At 44.7% G+C, this 14,366-nt stretch overlaps 1 protein-coding gene across 1 annotated transcript in view; it reads left to right on the top strand.

The window, feature by feature from the left end:
• Positions 1 to 14,366, top strand: part of LRP4 (LDL receptor related protein 4) — a 43,006-nt gene that overhangs the window by 18,487 nt on the left and 10,153 nt on the right. Inside the window, exons 10-29 of the mRNA XM_031055740.1 lie at positions 62 to 187; positions 1,224 to 1,454; positions 1,703 to 1,859; positions 2,208 to 2,425; positions 3,422 to 3,502; positions 4,060 to 4,185; positions 4,894 to 5,102; positions 5,716 to 5,797; positions 6,414 to 6,519; positions 7,687 to 7,888; positions 8,247 to 8,436; positions 8,687 to 8,818; positions 9,493 to 9,633; positions 10,320 to 10,406; positions 10,610 to 10,781; positions 10,864 to 11,026; positions 11,276 to 11,501; positions 12,892 to 13,195; positions 13,469 to 13,687; positions 13,999 to 14,133. Coding sequence (XP_030911600.1) covers positions 62 to 187; positions 1,224 to 1,454; positions 1,703 to 1,859; positions 2,208 to 2,425; positions 3,422 to 3,502; positions 4,060 to 4,185; positions 4,894 to 5,102; positions 5,716 to 5,797; positions 6,414 to 6,519; positions 7,687 to 7,888; positions 8,247 to 8,436; positions 8,687 to 8,818; positions 9,493 to 9,633; positions 10,320 to 10,406; positions 10,610 to 10,781; positions 10,864 to 11,026; positions 11,276 to 11,501; positions 12,892 to 13,195; positions 13,469 to 13,687; positions 13,999 to 14,133 — 3,307 coding nt within the window. The remainder of the gene's footprint in view (positions 1 to 61; positions 188 to 1,223; positions 1,455 to 1,702; positions 1,860 to 2,207; positions 2,426 to 3,421; positions 3,503 to 4,059; positions 4,186 to 4,893; positions 5,103 to 5,715; positions 5,798 to 6,413; positions 6,520 to 7,686; positions 7,889 to 8,246; positions 8,437 to 8,686; positions 8,819 to 9,492; positions 9,634 to 10,319; positions 10,407 to 10,609; positions 10,782 to 10,863; positions 11,027 to 11,275; positions 11,502 to 12,891; positions 13,196 to 13,468; positions 13,688 to 13,998; positions 14,134 to 14,366) is intronic.

The following is a 14,366-nucleotide window of genomic DNA, read 5'->3' as shown; positions in this document are numbered from 1 at the left end:
CAGTGAGATTTTTGGGTTTGTTGATGATCTGTCTAATGGTAACTTTCTCTGTAACATGCAGACGTGAATGAATGTGCTGAGGAAGGCTACTGCAGCCAAGGCTGTACCAACAGTGAAGGAGGCTTCCAGTGCTGGTGTGAGCAGGGCTATGAGCTGCGCCCTGACAAACGTAGCTGCAAAGCTCTAGGTAAAGGGGAGTTCGACCTAACAACACAACTGGTGTGTGTCTGTTGGTCCAGTTCTCATAATGATGTCTTTAGTGCTTCACTGGCAGCATTGTGCTGTTCACAAACAAACATGTGAAGGAAAGGAAGTACCTGTACTTGTGTTAGATATGCCCACGCTGTTGATAACTGTTTGTGAAAATTTTGCGTGATTTTGACCATAGAGAGAGGTACTACACTGTTTCCTTTCCCTGCCAGGGAGATGGTCCTTCCTTTTCTTCCTAGTCCTTTGTCATTTCTTGTGACTCAGAACCTGGGACAAAACAGGCTTTTCTGTCTCTGTTTGGGAAGTGTCCTAGCCTTTCCAGTGAGTGAGGTTGTATCACAACTCCTCATGGTTTGACCCTTGATGCTGGGTCACTAATTCTGAATGCTGTGAATGGCTGCTCTATGGAGACCTGCTGGGTTTTTTTAAAGATATCTATACACTTCTTTAACTTTATTCCTCCTCTAATGTAGGAGCTGAGGAATTAGAAATTTCACTTAAAGACTTTAGATTTCATTAGGAATTCCCGTAGTGATATCCATAAAGGATGTTAATATTTTGGGGATGGTTTTTTGCAGTGGAAATGTCTGCTGAGTTTATATCGGGCTGAGGCAGATTTCAACTGTGTCCTGTCTGTAGTAGAAGGTGTAGTAGAGCATATGTGTTTGCATGGCTAGGAAAAGCATATAGGAAAAAGAAACTCTAGTCCAGCTGCCAAGCGGCTGTCCAGTGATGTGGTTTCAGAGGCTGAGGGGAGGCAGGCTTAGATAGGACCTGGAATGATTGCTTCTTGCTGAGTTAATGTTTGCCAGAAAGTTTAAAACTGCTCATCTTTGAGTTAGGACTGTGTATAGAGGATGTAAAAACTCTCTGAAGTGTTTTGCATTTGAGGGTTGATTTCTGCTGCCAGCACTGCAAAACTCTGTTCTGGGACTTGGTGCAGAGGGAATGATAGGCAGGACCCAGTCAAATACTGTCAAATACTCCAATGCTATCTTCCTGTGTATTCTTAGGGCCAGAGCCTGTGCTGCTCTTTGCCAATCGAATTGATATCCGACAAGTGTTGCCTCATCGCTCTGAGTATACGCTGCTCCTGAACAACCTGGAAAATGCCATTGCCCTTGATTTCCACCACAGCAAGGAGCTGGTGTTCTGGTCTGATGTCACGCTTGATCGCATCATGAGGGCCAATCTGAATGGTAGCAACGTGGAAGAGGTGGTTTCCACAGGGCTGGAGAGCCCAGGTGCGTCACTGCAAAAAAGGCAATGGTATAGGGTGGGTGAGTGGAGGAAAGTGGGGACCCAGCGTTCAGAACAAAGTGCATCTCCCTGAGGAAGGCTATGGGTGGTTGTTAGGTCAGTGTCCCCCTGGAGTTAATCTTGCCTGGCCAGAGAAGAAACTGGGCCTCTTCTGAGCTGGACGGAGAAAGGGAACTATTTTTTTGTGCAGATCCATGGTTTCATTCTGTGCTTAATTCTGTCTTGTACATAGGTGGACTTGCTATTGATTGGATCCATGACAAATTATACTGGACAGACTCTGGGACATCTCGAATTGAGGTAGCAAACTTGGATGGCACTCACAGGAAAGTGCTTTTGTGGCAGAACTTGGAGAAGCCCCGAGCAATTGCCCTACATCCTATGGAGGGGTGAGTGAAAATATGGGAAACCAGGGGGAAACCCCAGTGAGCTCTCCATGTACATACTTTTTGTTGAACATAAAACCCCATTCTTGGTCACAAAGGTTACCTCAAGACTTGAGTTGGCACTGACAGTTTGTAGAACCTGACAATGTTGGGACCCTTCAGAGCCTTAATCCTGCTCTGGGCCCTTCAACTTTCAGCATGCTGGTTGTTACTTTTCACTTCTCCCATGGCTGTGACCCAGTCTTATGCTCGAGGTCACAGGACTGATGTTGCTTTGCCCTGATAGGGAGTGATGCTGGGCGCAGTATGTGGGCCACAAGTTTTCTAGCTGTCTCTCCCTGTCTCCTCCAGTACTATCTACTGGACTGACTGGGGCAACACTCCCCGCATTGAGTATTCCAACATGGATGGCTCTAATCGACGCATCATTGCGGATACACACCTCTTCTGGCCCAATGGACTGACCATTGACTATGCAGGACATCGAATGTACTGGGTAGATGCCAAACATCACGTCATTGAGAGGGCTGACCTTGATGGACGCAATAGGAAGGCTGTTATTAGCCAAGGTAAGTAACAGGCTTTTTCCAGGGAGTGCTTTCTGCAGTAAAGACCACAGGGTAGCACAGTGCTGGTCTGAACTTGAGACACTGGCTTCTGCATCTGTGCTTATCTCCTCTTCTTTCACTGTGGAATGAATTCTGTCACCATTGAGGGATGGAGTTTGCCATCCAGTCATCAGTGGTTGAATCAAAAGCAGGTTGAGGGAGGTGAGTCTGCTCTTGTGAGACTCCAGCTGGAATGCTGCATCCAGCTCTGGGTCTCCAAACATAAGAAGAACATGGAACTGTTGGAAGAAGTCTAGAGAAGGGCCACGAGGTTAATAAGAGGATTGGTGCACTCCCCTACAAAGGCTGGAAAGAAAGTTGGGGCTGTTCAGCCTCAAGAGGAGAAGGTTGTATGGAGGACCTCATTGCAACCTTCCAGTATCTGAAGGGAACCTACCAGGAAGCAGGAAGGGGACTCTTCATCAGGAACTGTAGTGTTAGGACAAGGAGTACTGGATACAAATTAAAAGAGGGGAAATTGAGGTTAGGTATTAGGAAGACATCTTTCACTTGTGAGGATGGTGAAGTGGTAGAACAGGTTGCCCAGGGAGGTTGCAAATGCCCCAGCCCTGGCATTGTTCAAAGCCTTGAGCAACCCAGTCTCATGGGAGGTGTCCCTCCCTGCCTATGGTAGGGGAATTGAGACTAGATGATCTTTAAAGCCTATTCCAGCCCCCTAATTAATGTTCTATGATTATAGGACAGCAGAGAGGAATTGTCTGTTAAATTAGTGTAAAGTGTATTTGAGCAGGTTGAGTGTGGTGAAGCCTAAGGGGCAGTGAAAAGAGCATTCTGTTCTCTTCCTGCTAGCCTGAGTCATGTTAGACGTGATCATATTCCTGTATTGGATGTCTATTGCAGGGCTCCCACACCCATTTGCTATCACTGTGTTTGAGGACAGTCTGTACTGGACAGACTGGCACACCAAGAGCATCAACAGTGCCAATAAATTCACAGGCAAGAATCAGGAGATCATCCGCAACAAACTCCACTTCCCTATGGACATCCACACGCTGCATCCTCAGCGTCAGCCAGCAGGTAACTGCAGAGCGGGTAGAAACTCATTTGAGCCAGTAGAAGACCCAGAGCCGCCCACTCCCTGTAAAGCCGGGAGATGACATCCTGAACCCAGCATGTGGACACACCCCCGCCTGTGCCCGGGGCTGTGGCAGAACTTGCTCCACCGCCCTCGCGCTGAGGTCGCTCGGCCGGTACCTCGGAGTTGGGTGTTACCGCAGCTCCCCCTGCTGACACCGGGGGTGGAGGCCTTTCAGTAGGAAATACTGGGAGCTTGTTTACACAAGAGAAGTTTTGGGATGGGGAAAAATCATAAGTGGACGTCATAATGACCAACATCTTCCTTACTCCTCTTCAGTTGCCATTATCTGCTCTTTAAGTGCATTGAGTTAAATGTTCATTTTAAAATTGAGCCCTAAAAATTGTGTTAGTGCTTTAGTTTATATGTTTCCTTATTTTCAATTAACTTCTGGATTGGGAAGTTATATCCATGTGATCTTGACACGTCAACTAGTGTTTTTCCTCATTTCTTTACTCTTTGCTTTATGTGTGGTTGCTCTTGTCTTTGGCTACTTGAGCAGGGAGAAACCGGTGTGGGGACAACAACGGAGGCTGCACGCACCTCTGCCTGCCAAGCAGCAAGGATTACACCTGCGCGTGCCCCACGGGCTTCCGCAAGACCAGCAGCCATGCCTGTGCCCAGAGTAAGTGAGGTGGGACCACGTGCTCAGATCTTCAGCGGGTGGCAGAGGGCTGGCAGTGGGACTAAGCATCAGCAGTACTTGCTTCCAAGGAAATGCAGCTGGATAGACTGACATAGAAGTATTGAGGGTCCTGCCGGAGAATGCTTCACCTTTTTGATGCATTCCCCTGTTCTGTATTCTCACTGCCCTCACTAGGCTTCATGGGTGGGGATGCAGACAAATTCCACCCTTTGTCCTTATTTCAGGGCTGCTATTGGGACCATGCTACCTGGCACAGCTAATTGTTTTTCTGAAATTCTCATAATGGCTGTGTCAGTGATGAACAAAAAAGTCCTCATCATTGCCACATTTCTCTTAGTTTGCAACTATGTGAAAGAATTTGACCAAATATCTCCCAGATTCTCAAGAGCTGTTTTAAAATAGCTATTTGATTTGGAGGGATGTCTGTGCCATCCCTTGAAGAATATGGTTGCCCTTATTCCCTCAGCATGGGTTACACCCCAGAAGAGAACTCACAAGCACTCTGACCCCCCCTTGCCCATCCTCTCCCAGTGGTATTTTGCTTCCAGTAATAAAAAGAGACCAAAGGCCTGCCAGTGAGAGATGATGTAGGTAGTTAAGGTTGTGGATGTAGCCGGGAATTGTCTGTCTATCACTTTATTGTTGAACTTAGAGAAATTAAAAGAAGACCTTTCGACCTTTGATCAGGTCTTGACAAGTTCCTGCTTTTTGCCCGAAGGATGGACATCCGTCGGATCAGCTTTGACACAGATGACCTGTCAGATGATGTCATCCCCCTTGCTGATGTCCGCAGTGCTGTGGCTCTAGACTGGGACTCAAAGGATGACTATGTCTACTGGACAGATGTTAGCACTGACTCAATCAGCAGAGCAAAATGGGATGGATCGAACCAGGAGGTACAGTGTTCACTGTGTGTGGAGGTCATCTGGCCAGGAGACTCCTTGAGCATCAGATTTGAAGCCACTGGGATACCCTGGCTTTTTAAGGTGCTGCAGTTCATGGTGGATCTTTTGTTCATTAGTTTGCCTAGTTCTGACAAACTAGTGAGATCACTGCACACTTCATAAACAATTGGGTGTATGGAGAGCCTTGAATGGAGACATGAAGCATGGCCATTTGTGGGGTTTGTTCAATTCCTTTTTTGTAGCCCTAGAATCTGAAAGGAAGAAGTATTAAATCCTCTATTATGTTCTACGTTTGGAACGAGAATCACGCTCTTTGGAAATGCTTTCTGCATACACTTCTAGGCTGATGGTGCTATAAATGAGGCAAATAGAGTTCAAAGTTTGGATTTGCAGTTTGTACAGGCACCAAAAAAAAAAGTTTCTCCAAATAAAAGCCTTATTTGGACTTCAAAGTCCTTAATGTTCTCTCTTTTGTGGCATTGCTCTGCTCAGGCTTTTGCCTTTTGGATGTTAACATTGTTTGTGAATGGGTAGTGCATCGGAGAAGTACTTTCTCCCTAAGGTCTAATTTCACTAAGGATTTTTTCTTTATGTTTTCATTTAGGTTGTGGTGGACACCAGCCTGGAAAGTCCAGCTGGACTTGCAATTGACTGGGTCACCAACAAACTATACTGGACTGATGCAGGTACTGGGATCCTCTGCTTTACATAGACTTCTGTCTTCCTTATAGTCATGAAAACTGAAAATCAGCTGGGTAGTTCTGTCTGTTTCATTCCTAATTTGTCTAATTTCTGTGTAGCAGAAAGATGGCATTTCATGTCATGTGCTTCTAACTGAGTGTGAATTGACGCACAGCCCTTAGTTTAATTCTCTTCGCAGTATGCCCAGTACTAATTCTACAAAACATGTCCCTGTTGTCTTGCTGCTGAGCTTGTGATTGTGTACATTTATGTATCTTCCAACAGTGTATCTTGGGGTGCAGCAGGTCATACTTGGAGGATGTTCCCTGCTCATAGTCATAGTTAAGAGAGATGTAAGGAAGATTATTCTTTTCTAGCTGTTCTCTCATGGCATGAGGGCTTAGATAGAGGTGGATTATATACAGGACTCCACATCTGTGACAGCCACAGAGGTGACTTTAGAGGATGGAAAGTGACACTTTAAGCCAGATTTCTCACCTATCTTCCAGCTAAGAATACAGATGGATATAGGGGAAGAATGCATTGTTGTATGGAGTTTTTTTGCCTTAGCCCTTGCAATTTCAATTTCATCTCTGTTATTTTCTCTCTTGACTTTTGTAGGAACAGATCGGATAGAGGTGTCCAATACAGATGGGACCATGAGAACTGTTCTAATATGGGAGAACCTAGACAGACCTAGAGATATTGTGGTGGACCCTGTGGGAGGGTAAGAGAATCTTTCTTCTGGGCTGATATAATAATTCTTGCATGTCTACAGACTTTCTGGTTCTTTGGTTTTGTACAATTTTCTTTCTCACTGGTGCCATTGTTCTACAACCTGCTAGTGACTGAAACTAGAGACATGATTTTAGATGCTAATAGAACAAGATAAGCAGAGGTGATTGCCTGTTGTGCTGTGGAGCTTGCAGGAACTGGCTGGTGTTTTCATTTGTTTATCCTGGGAATGTAATAACTAAAGATGTGGTACGAAAATGTTGAGAACGAGGCCATCTAGATATTTTCTATTTCTCTGTTGCACATATATGTTGAATTTGTATTCAAGCTCCCTGCTTATTGACTTGAGTTTCAGTCAGAAGGATGTTCTCAGGCCTTTTGGAGAATGGGGATAGGGTGGGTAGGAAAAGGCTCGCCAGCCATTGCTTTAGAAGCATTAAATGTCTTGAATGAAAGAAGACAAATGCAGCAAGAGTGTAAAGGGCTAGTGGTGTTCATTGCTAAATAATCAGTTAATTTTTAGACTTTGACCTATTTTCTTGAATTTTTTTTCCTACACATTGTAATTAGGCCAGCCCATGGGCAGTAGAAGGTCTATAAATTTGAGTATGATCTTGGGTACATTACAAGAACCCAAGGCTGGACACGAGTACACTAGTACTTTAATGCTTCTTCCTGCTAGAGCCTGAAGGCACCAGAGTCACTTGCTTCTCTGGCAGTGAAAAAGTGTGGGCATTCATTTCTTGTCACAGACATTCTCTTTGTGAAAAATCCTTTCCTTAGGATTTTTCCTTCTGAGAATCTGTGGTCTCAGAGATAGACATAAACAATAGGTTATCTGCTGCTGTGAAAGGCAACAGGTCCGTCTGGATTGGCCCAGCTTGGATGTTTGTAGTTGATGGCCAATCTGGGATGGAACTCTCTCTCAGACAGAGTTGGAGAGAGCTGCCTTGTTATCATTCTTTACTTTTCTTAACTTAGGTAGCAGCTTCTGGAAATCTCTCTTTCTTTTTCTTTGTAGTATAGTTATAGTATATGTATATATCTTAGAATAATAAATCAAGCCTTCTGATCATGGAGTCAAGGATCTCGTCTCTTCCTTCACCCAAGAACCCTTGTGACAACCACCGTCACAATTTCTATCTGGGCTTCTTCTTAGGTTCATGTACTGGACTGACTGGGGAGCCAACCCAAAAATTGAACGTGCTGGGATGGATGCCTCGAACCGCTTGGTGATCATTTCCTCCAACTTGACATGGCCCAATGGCTTGGCCATTGACTACGAGTCACAGCGCTTGTACTGGGCAGACGCAGGCATGAAGACCATCGAGTATGCCAGTCTGGATGGAAGCCACAGGAAGGTAAGGAAGCCATCTTTGAGGAGCAGCTCTGGGAGTCTGAACACAAAGTGATGATGCTTCCTGCCTCTTTTTCCAATGGAAAGGAAAATTTACAAATCAAAGTACACAGTGGCTTTCACTGAGAGAGAAGAACTCCTTTTCAATTTGAAACGGTTTGAGGGAAATTTGAGGGCCAAGCTTGCCTCATCGTTCTCCCTTTGCTGTGATTGTATGTTATGGTGTTGAGAGGGAGCAAGGGAAGCCTCTTCTCCTTAGTGACTTCATAGTCACTAATATATATATTAAAAATATGTATTTTGAATATTTTAATTTATACAATATAATATTTTTCTTTGGGTGATGGGGGTAATCCGAGCAGGTGCTGATTGGGAACAATCTACCACACCCCTTTGGACTTACTCTTTATGGCGAGAGAATCTACTGGACAGACTGGCAGGCCAAAAGCATCCAGAGTGCAGATAGGAGAACTGGGCAGTCTCGGGAAACACTGCAGGACAATCTGGAGAATCTTATGGATATTCATGTTTTCCACCGGCACAGGCCACCAGGTACACAGCTCACACCCAAGCCCTGCTGAGCTGAGCGCTTGCTCAGGCTCTGCCATGTGGCATGTCTTTTCTGCAAGCAGCTGACCTGTCAGCCCTCATTGTCTTAAGTGTCTGTGTGGAGTATGAGAGCGTGAGAATTAACTCTTGACTTGGCATTTGAGGGCATTCTACAATGCGTTTCTATAGCTGCTGCATCTCTTTTCTGTGCCAGTGCTGCTGGCTCATGGATTTCTCATCCTCTTTTCTGTAGTACATACAGCATGCAAAGTTAACAATGGAGGCTGCAGTCACCTGTGCCTTTTGGCACCTCTTCCAAAAGGCTACAGCTGTACTTGCCCTACAGGGATCAATCTGCAATCTGATGGCAAGACCTGTTCCTCTGGTGAGTGTTCTCTGTAGAATCCTCATTGCAGTTTTGTATCAGAGCTACATTTTGCCTCTGCTGTGTTAGAGAAAAAAATTCACTTTTATGTGCTTACCTGCTTTATGGCTTGAAAAACTCATTTGGTGCCTGTACCTTCAATTTGAGTGGGAATTACTATGAAGAAACTTACTGATAAATGGATTGATGGAGACATTTTTCTTGAAATTATGTTGGCCAAGTAAACCAAATGTCACATTTTTTCCCCTACTTTTGCCCTAACATTGATATGAATTCTTAAACTACAAGGTGATATATTCTTTAATAGGTCTGCTTACGCTCCTCTTGTGGACCCTCTTCTGTGGATGGTGGAAGGCACTTGGCTTCATGCCATAGTACATCCACTTTTCCTCCCTAGCAGAAAAAAAGTGCCTCCTAATTTTAAATTCCCACGGGTATTAGCAGAAGTAACTCTTCTGTGAGTGTTATGCCTTTCAGCTTGGATGTAAAGAAGCATTAAGTGATGCTCAAAAAAATGATGCTTTTGTACACAGACTGTCCATAAGCCAAGATCTATCTAAAACACTTTCCCTTTTCCACTGAAGTGGTTGTAAACTCTAGAATACTTGATAAATGATGCCTACAGTTGACTGAACTTGTTCCTCACTAATATCTGTCCATTGTCCACTCTGCAGGAATGACCAGCTTTCTGATCTTTGCCAGAAGGACTGACATCCGAATGGTCTCTCTGGATATCCCCTACTTTGCAGATGTTGTTGTCTCAGTCAATGTCACCATGAAGAATACCATTGCAATTGGAGTGGATCCTCATGAAGGTTTGAACTTCTTACTGTATCTGACTATGTTTGAAAGGCAACAAGTAACTTCCTATCTAAATGCCTGAGTAAAGACCCAGCCACAGATCTTACTGTAGGCTGTGGATTTGGGTAGGTTTTTATTTTCCTTGTATGTGCTGCAGATAATTTGTTTCCAGTGAGGAAAGGAATATCCTTACAGGAAAGCAGAGAACCCAAACTATATGAAAAAAAAACTGCCTGCCATATTGAGTAGAGTCCCTTTGTATTTTTCATTTAAGAAAGTTCCTCTTGCTGAGGCCTTTTACAACAGTAGAGCTGAGACGCTGGTTGCTCATGTATGGTAAACATCTGATGCTGTGCTGCATGTAAACATTGTTGCACTGTAAGGTAGATGATCTCATTTGGAGAAGTCAGATGTGGAGCTGTACTACTAGCTGATGGTATTAGGTGTTCTCTGTCTCTGTGTGAAGGTCAGATCTTGTGTAAATGTCCTACATATTTTGGGGAGAATTTGCACTGTTTTATCACTCTAGCTTAATAATCTTGCGCTGTTATTATTCCTGTACAATCAGGTCCAGTTTGAATAGTGTAGCAGGTAGTCAGACACCTGGATCTGGTTTTTAAGGATTTTGCTGTTTGGTTGTTGGGGTTTGGTTTGGTTTTGTTCTGGGCTTTTTCAAGTTTCTCTTTCTTCTTCAACCCAGGAAAGGTTTACTGGTCAGACAGCACATTGCGGAAAATCAGTCGTGCTGCCCTTGATGGCTCGCAATTTGAGGACATCATCACTACAGGTGAGGGAGATTTTGGTCTGAGAGCCTCTTGCTTCGTTGCAGTATGGAAAGAGATTCTCTGATACCCTGGTAGAATACATTTTCGGTGGAAAGGCAAGCAAAGCCTAAAGCAGTTGCCTACGAGATGGACAAGAGAAATACTAGAAATTCCTGACTAAATTGGGAGAAAAAGCAGTGACCAAAATGTTTTGCTATTTTCTCAGGTCTGTTGACTACAGATGGGCTGGCTGTGGATGCTATTGGCAGGAAGATATATTGGACAGATACAGGAACAAACCGGATTGAAGTGGGCAACCTTGATGGCTCCATGAGGAAAGTCTTGGTCTGGCAGAACCTGGACAGCCCTCGGGCAATAGCTTTATACCATGAAATGGGGTTAGTGTTGTCAAGAGATTGTCTAGGAGTTACACAGAACTTCTGATCTCCTTTTCCATAATACTTGCTGACTTTTCCCCAGGTATATGTACTGGACAGATTGGGGTGAAAATGCCAAGCTGGAACGCTCTGGGATGGATGGCTCTGCACGTGTGGTGCTGATCAGCAACAACTTGGGCTGGCCTAATGGACTGGCAGTGGATAAGGCTGGGTCCCAGCTGCTCTGGGCTGATGCACACACAGAGGTCTGATTCTATTCTTCAGTGTTGTTTGTCATTGGGTATTTGGTAGCCTAGAGGCTGCTTTGAAGGTTTTGAGCAAGTTGTCAAAAGAGCAAGGGGAATGTAAGCTTTTCTGAGAGTATGGGCTATGGAATGGAGGGAGGGTAACCTGAATAACATCACTTGCTGAGACTGTTTCCCACTTGCTACAGTAAGTGCTAGCAAGAGGAGAAATGTTTTGAGTATGGGCTGAGGTTCTACTTCTTCCTGTAGCGGATCGAGGCTGCGGATCTCAATGGTGCGAACCGCCGCACCCTCCTGTCTCCGGTGCAGCATCCCTATGGCCTCACTTTGCTGGACTCTTACATCTACTGGACTGACTGGCAAACTCGCAGCATTCACAGGGCTGACAAGGACACTGGTGCTAATGTCATCTTGGTGAGGGCAAACCTGCCTGGCCTCATGGATATTCAAGCTGTTGACAGGGCACGGCCCTTGGGTAAGTTGCTCCCCAGTTGGCAGGTGTTGGTGGTTGAGAGGGGAGTCCTTCAGAGCTGTCATTGGAAACAGTCCTTTGGTGTTAAGCAGGAGTGATAGAGTGACTTCTCAAGTATCAGCTTTTCTTCTGATGCCTTCTTTTAAGGCATCATTTCTTCCCTCTTTAACTATTTTTGCACTCTTCCCTGTTGACCATGCTCTATAGGTCTAGTGTTGATTACTGCATACTTTATGACCCCTTTGTCCCATTTCCTTCGTTGGATTGCACTGACAACCTCATTCTTGCACACAGCAGAGCCACTTTCTTAGGACAGCTGAACAAGTCATGCCTTACTAGGCTTCAACAGCCTGTACTGACGTTAGACAATTTCCCTTCTTTAACTCCAGAAGACTCTTAATTCTTCTTAAACCAGTTGCTGAAATATTATTTCAAGTTCTAGTATTATTTCCCAGTCACTGCAGGCTTCATCTTCTTGTCTGCCTCTTTGCTCCACAAAAATCTCTGCTGATTTAGTTGCTCTTAATATATCATGTTGTCCAACTATTCTGTGCCAGAGTCAATTCTCTGTTACTCTTTGGAGATCCTGTAACACCCCATCTTTCCTCCTTGCTTTTCAGTGGAAGTTGTTGCTTTGTGCTGTGGTTTTATTTCTGTAGAATGTCCCCAATACATACTTCTATAGAAAACTCTGCTGCTTTTCCTGTGGTTACTAACAGCAGAACATCACTCTTGACTGCGTAACTTGGCAATATAACTTAAAGCTGACCAAAAGTCTCGCCATCATATCCATATTGTCTTCTTCCTACTCCTTGCACCTGTCTCCTGGGCTTATTCCCTCCTAGTAAATGTGTGCTGTGTTCTTTACAATTAAAAAAAATTATATGACCCTAATCTGTCAGGCACTTCCAGCAGGCTTCTCTGATGCCTTTGTTTACTTGCCACTGTGTGCAGCTAAGTTGAAACAGAAGCTTCTTTGTCAGCCTGGCCTCTGGTACATTGTCACACTATTTCCCTACAGGGTTGGATCTTTCTGTCAGCATTACCATTTGTAGCAGTAATAAAGTTAAACTGCGGTTGCATAAATCCGGGAGCATTTGGCTGTTTCTTTTTCCCTGGGAAAACTATGATTAGCAAGGCATGCCGGTTAAGATTTTTCTTCTAATGATCCCTATTCTTCTGGACCCTCCTGTGCTCCTTGCCAATCATGCCCATACCTACCGTGAATCTTGCAGAAGCAGGAGACCATCTCTGTACAAAGGGCTGTAGATTCCCAGCAAGGCTGGGATGGTAAGGATAAACTCAGCTCCTAGCAAGTTGTGCATGTATGTAGCCTTTAAAGTAAAGCTTTGGTCTGTGAGATCCTAAAACTACACTTTCCCTGTTTCTAAAGGCTTCAATAAATGTGGAGTTCGTAATGGTGGCTGCTCCCATCTTTGCTTACCTCACCCCACTGGTTTCTCCTGTGCCTGCCCCACTGGCATCCAGCTGAAGAGAGATGAACAGACGTGTGACTCTTCTCCAGAGACCTACCTACTTTTCTCTAGCCGTGCTTCCATCCGTCGTATCTCGCTGGACACCAGTGACCACACAGATGTGCACATACCTGTCCCTGAGCTGAACAATGTCATTTCTCTGGACTATGATAGTGTGGATGGCAAGATTTACTACACAGATGTATTTCTTGATGTTATCAGGTAGGTCAGCTGCTTGGCCAATGCCCAGGTCACCCAGTGACTTGTGCTGGGTTTGCCAATAAACTGGGGAGACTGAGCCCTACTCCAGTACTTACACCTTGTCTTTGGTACACAGCATCATGCTGAAGGTGTGTTTAACCTGCTGGAGACAGGGGCAAAAGTATTATTACTTTTTAGGAGGTATTAGTATGCAGTGGCCCTGCGATTGATGGAGATCCAGCTTTCCAGGAACAATCTGTTCCTCACTGCCCTTTGTCATTGATTTTGATCCAGGCGGGCTGATCTGAATGGCAGCAATATGGAAACTGTTATTGGTCAAGGTTTGAAGACTACAGATGGCCTGGCAGTGGACTGGGTTGCCAGGAACCTCTACTGGACAGACACAGGACGCAATACCATTGAAGTGGCTAGACTGGATGGAAGCTCCAGGAAAGTGCTGATCAATAACAGCCTGGATGAACCTCGAGCCATTGCTGTCTTTCCCAAGAAGGGGTAGGTATGGGGTTATTGGTGGGGCAGGGGGAAGGGCTGCACAGAGGCAGGCTGGAAGAGGAGGTGGTGGGAGGAAGAAGAGATGTGCCATGTGAATCTGCAGGTACCAGTAAGGGGTTGACTCTGAGTGACTTGTAGTAGTCAGGCAGACAGTGAATTTGAAGGTTGGGCAGAGAGCTGTGAAAAGCAGGCTACAGACTATATTATCTTTTTTGAACCTGAAGAATCTGGCAGTTTCATTCATAACTAAAACTTTCCTTAGGCCAAGTGAAATGGTCTTTTCTTCTTACACTTGCCTTTTATCTCTTCAGGTATCTCTTCTGGACAGATTGGGGTCACATTGCTAAAATTGAACGGGCAAATTTGGATGGCTCTGAACGTAAAATCCTGATTAACACTGACCTAGGATGGCCCAATGGATTGACTTTGGATTATGACACCAGGAGGTCAGTGAAAGATTTTCCTATACTTGCATAGGGTTAAGGGATGTAATGAATTTTTTAGCACTCTTAGCTTCATTTATTGGAGTAGCACTCTGGGTTTGGGTTTGGTTTTGGGGTGTTTTGGAGCTTTCTTCTATAGCATTTATTTCCTGATCCATCTTATGATTCCATGAGCTTTGTCAGTAAATGACTAGAAACTAAAGAGAGGTTGTATAGGTGGAAGCTCACCTCTTTCC

The sequence above is a fragment of the Geospiza fortis genome, unplaced genomic scaffold, assembly GCF_000277835.1.
Source record: "Geospiza fortis unplaced genomic scaffold, GeoFor_1.0 scaffold66, whole genome shotgun sequence".
Taxonomy (NCBI): domain Eukaryota; kingdom Metazoa; phylum Chordata; class Aves; order Passeriformes; family Thraupidae; genus Geospiza; species Geospiza fortis.
This window is presented reverse-complemented; position numbering and strand designations above follow the sequence as displayed.